Here is a 1,484-nt window from a genome sequence, read left to right as displayed (position 1 = left end):
GTCCTCCCAGTCAGGGCCTCTAGGCACTGCCGGCCTCCCCTTGAGCTGGCGCACCTGCCTCCGCCCTGCAGGAAACTCAGCCAGGAGAGGCCGGGCGTGCTGCTGAACCAGTTCCCCTGCGAGAACCTGCTGACTGTCAAGGACTGCCTGGCCTCCATAGCGCGCCGGGCCGGCGGCCCCGAGGGCCCACCCTGGCTGCCCCGAACCTTCAACCTGCGCACCGAGCTGCCCCAGTTTGTCAGCTACTTCCAGCAGCGGGAAAGGTGGTAAGTCTCAGACACGGCATCGGCACGCTCCATGGCCCTTTCCCCCAGCCCAGCCTCTGTGTCCGCCTTTGTGCTCCGTGAGCACCCACTGTGGAAACCGTGGTGCGGGAGCCGAGCTCTGGGCCCCAAATGTCACGGCTGGCCTCATGGACTGCAGGACCTCTCCAGGCTTTTGCTGGGGCTGTCCTCGCCACTGCAGCGCAGCTCCCTGGGCTCTGGCAAACCCCTCCTTGTTCCCCAAGCCCCTGCCTCTGACAGCTCCTCTCTGGTGCCCACTCAGCTCCCAAGGAGAAGTGGGCCACCCGCTTCTGCTGCTGTGTCCTGGGGTGGCACCATCTGGGCACACAGGCCCCAGGTGCCACCCAGACAGCCCTTCTGCTCCCCAGGGGCGAGGACAACCACTGGATCTGCAAGCCCTGGAACCTGGCTCGCAGCCTGGACACCCACGTCACCAAGAGCCTGCACAGCATCATCCGGCACCGAGAGAGCACCCCAAAGGTGGGCCCTGCAGCCCAGGAGCCCCAGGGCAGAGGGGACCAAGTGTCATGGTCCTCATGGACAGGTCTGGGCAAGGTGGCTTACACCTATAATCTCAGCACTCTGGCAAGCGGAGGAGGGACACTTGAGCCCAGGGGATTGTGGCTGCAGTGAGCTGTGATCGTGCCACTGCACTCCACCCTGGGCGACAGAGCAAGACCCTGTCTTTAAAAAAAGAACTGTCCTGGGTGTGTCTCCCCTCCAAGTCCCTACCACACAGGGTGCCAGGTATGGCTGCCCAGCAGGATGAGGTGACTGAGCCTGGACAAGGAGCCTCTCAGAGCCGTGGTAAAGATGCGTGGTGAGGGGACATCCAGAGGCAGTATTGCAGGGCACAGAATCCCCCTGGGCTGTATAACTTGTCAGAGGCTGGCAGGAAATGCATCACAAGGATGATTGTAATGGAGACTTCAGGCTGTGGGGTGGGGGTGGATGGAATTATGGGTGAGAACTTATATTCCATTTCAATTAAAAATGGATAGAAAGACTTTGCTGCAGAGCACGGTGGCTCACGCCTGTAATCCCAGCACTTTGGGAGGCCAAGGTGGGCAGATCACCTGAGGTCAGGAGTTCGAAACCAGCCAGGCCAACATGGAGAAACCCCTTTCTACTAAAAATACAGAAATTAGCTGGGAGTAGTGGCGGGCACCTGTAATCCCAGCTACTTGGGAGGCTGAGGCA

General features: G+C 60.6%; 1 protein-coding gene across 1 annotated transcript in view; it reads left to right on the top strand.

The window, feature by feature from the left end:
* The window catches only part of TTLL12 (tubulin tyrosine ligase-like family member 12), a gene marked incomplete at its 3' end in the record, with an annotated part of 32,701 nt that overhangs the window by 25,087 nt on the left and 6,130 nt on the right, over positions 1-1,484 (top strand). Inside the window, exons 7-8 of the mRNA XM_011927931.1 lie at positions 4-266; positions 653-764. Coding sequence (XP_011783321.1) covers positions 4-266; positions 653-764 — 375 coding nt within the window. The remainder of the gene's footprint in view (positions 1-3; positions 267-652; positions 765-1,484) is intronic.

This window comes from Colobus angolensis, unplaced genomic scaffold (genome assembly GCF_000951035.1).
Source record: "Colobus angolensis palliatus isolate OR3802 unplaced genomic scaffold, Cang.pa_1.0 Scaffold750, whole genome shotgun sequence".
NCBI classification, from domain to species: domain Eukaryota; kingdom Metazoa; phylum Chordata; class Mammalia; order Primates; family Cercopithecidae; genus Colobus; species Colobus angolensis.
The sequence above is the reverse complement of the archived record's forward strand: the minus strand, read 5'-3'. Positions and strand labels throughout refer to the sequence as shown.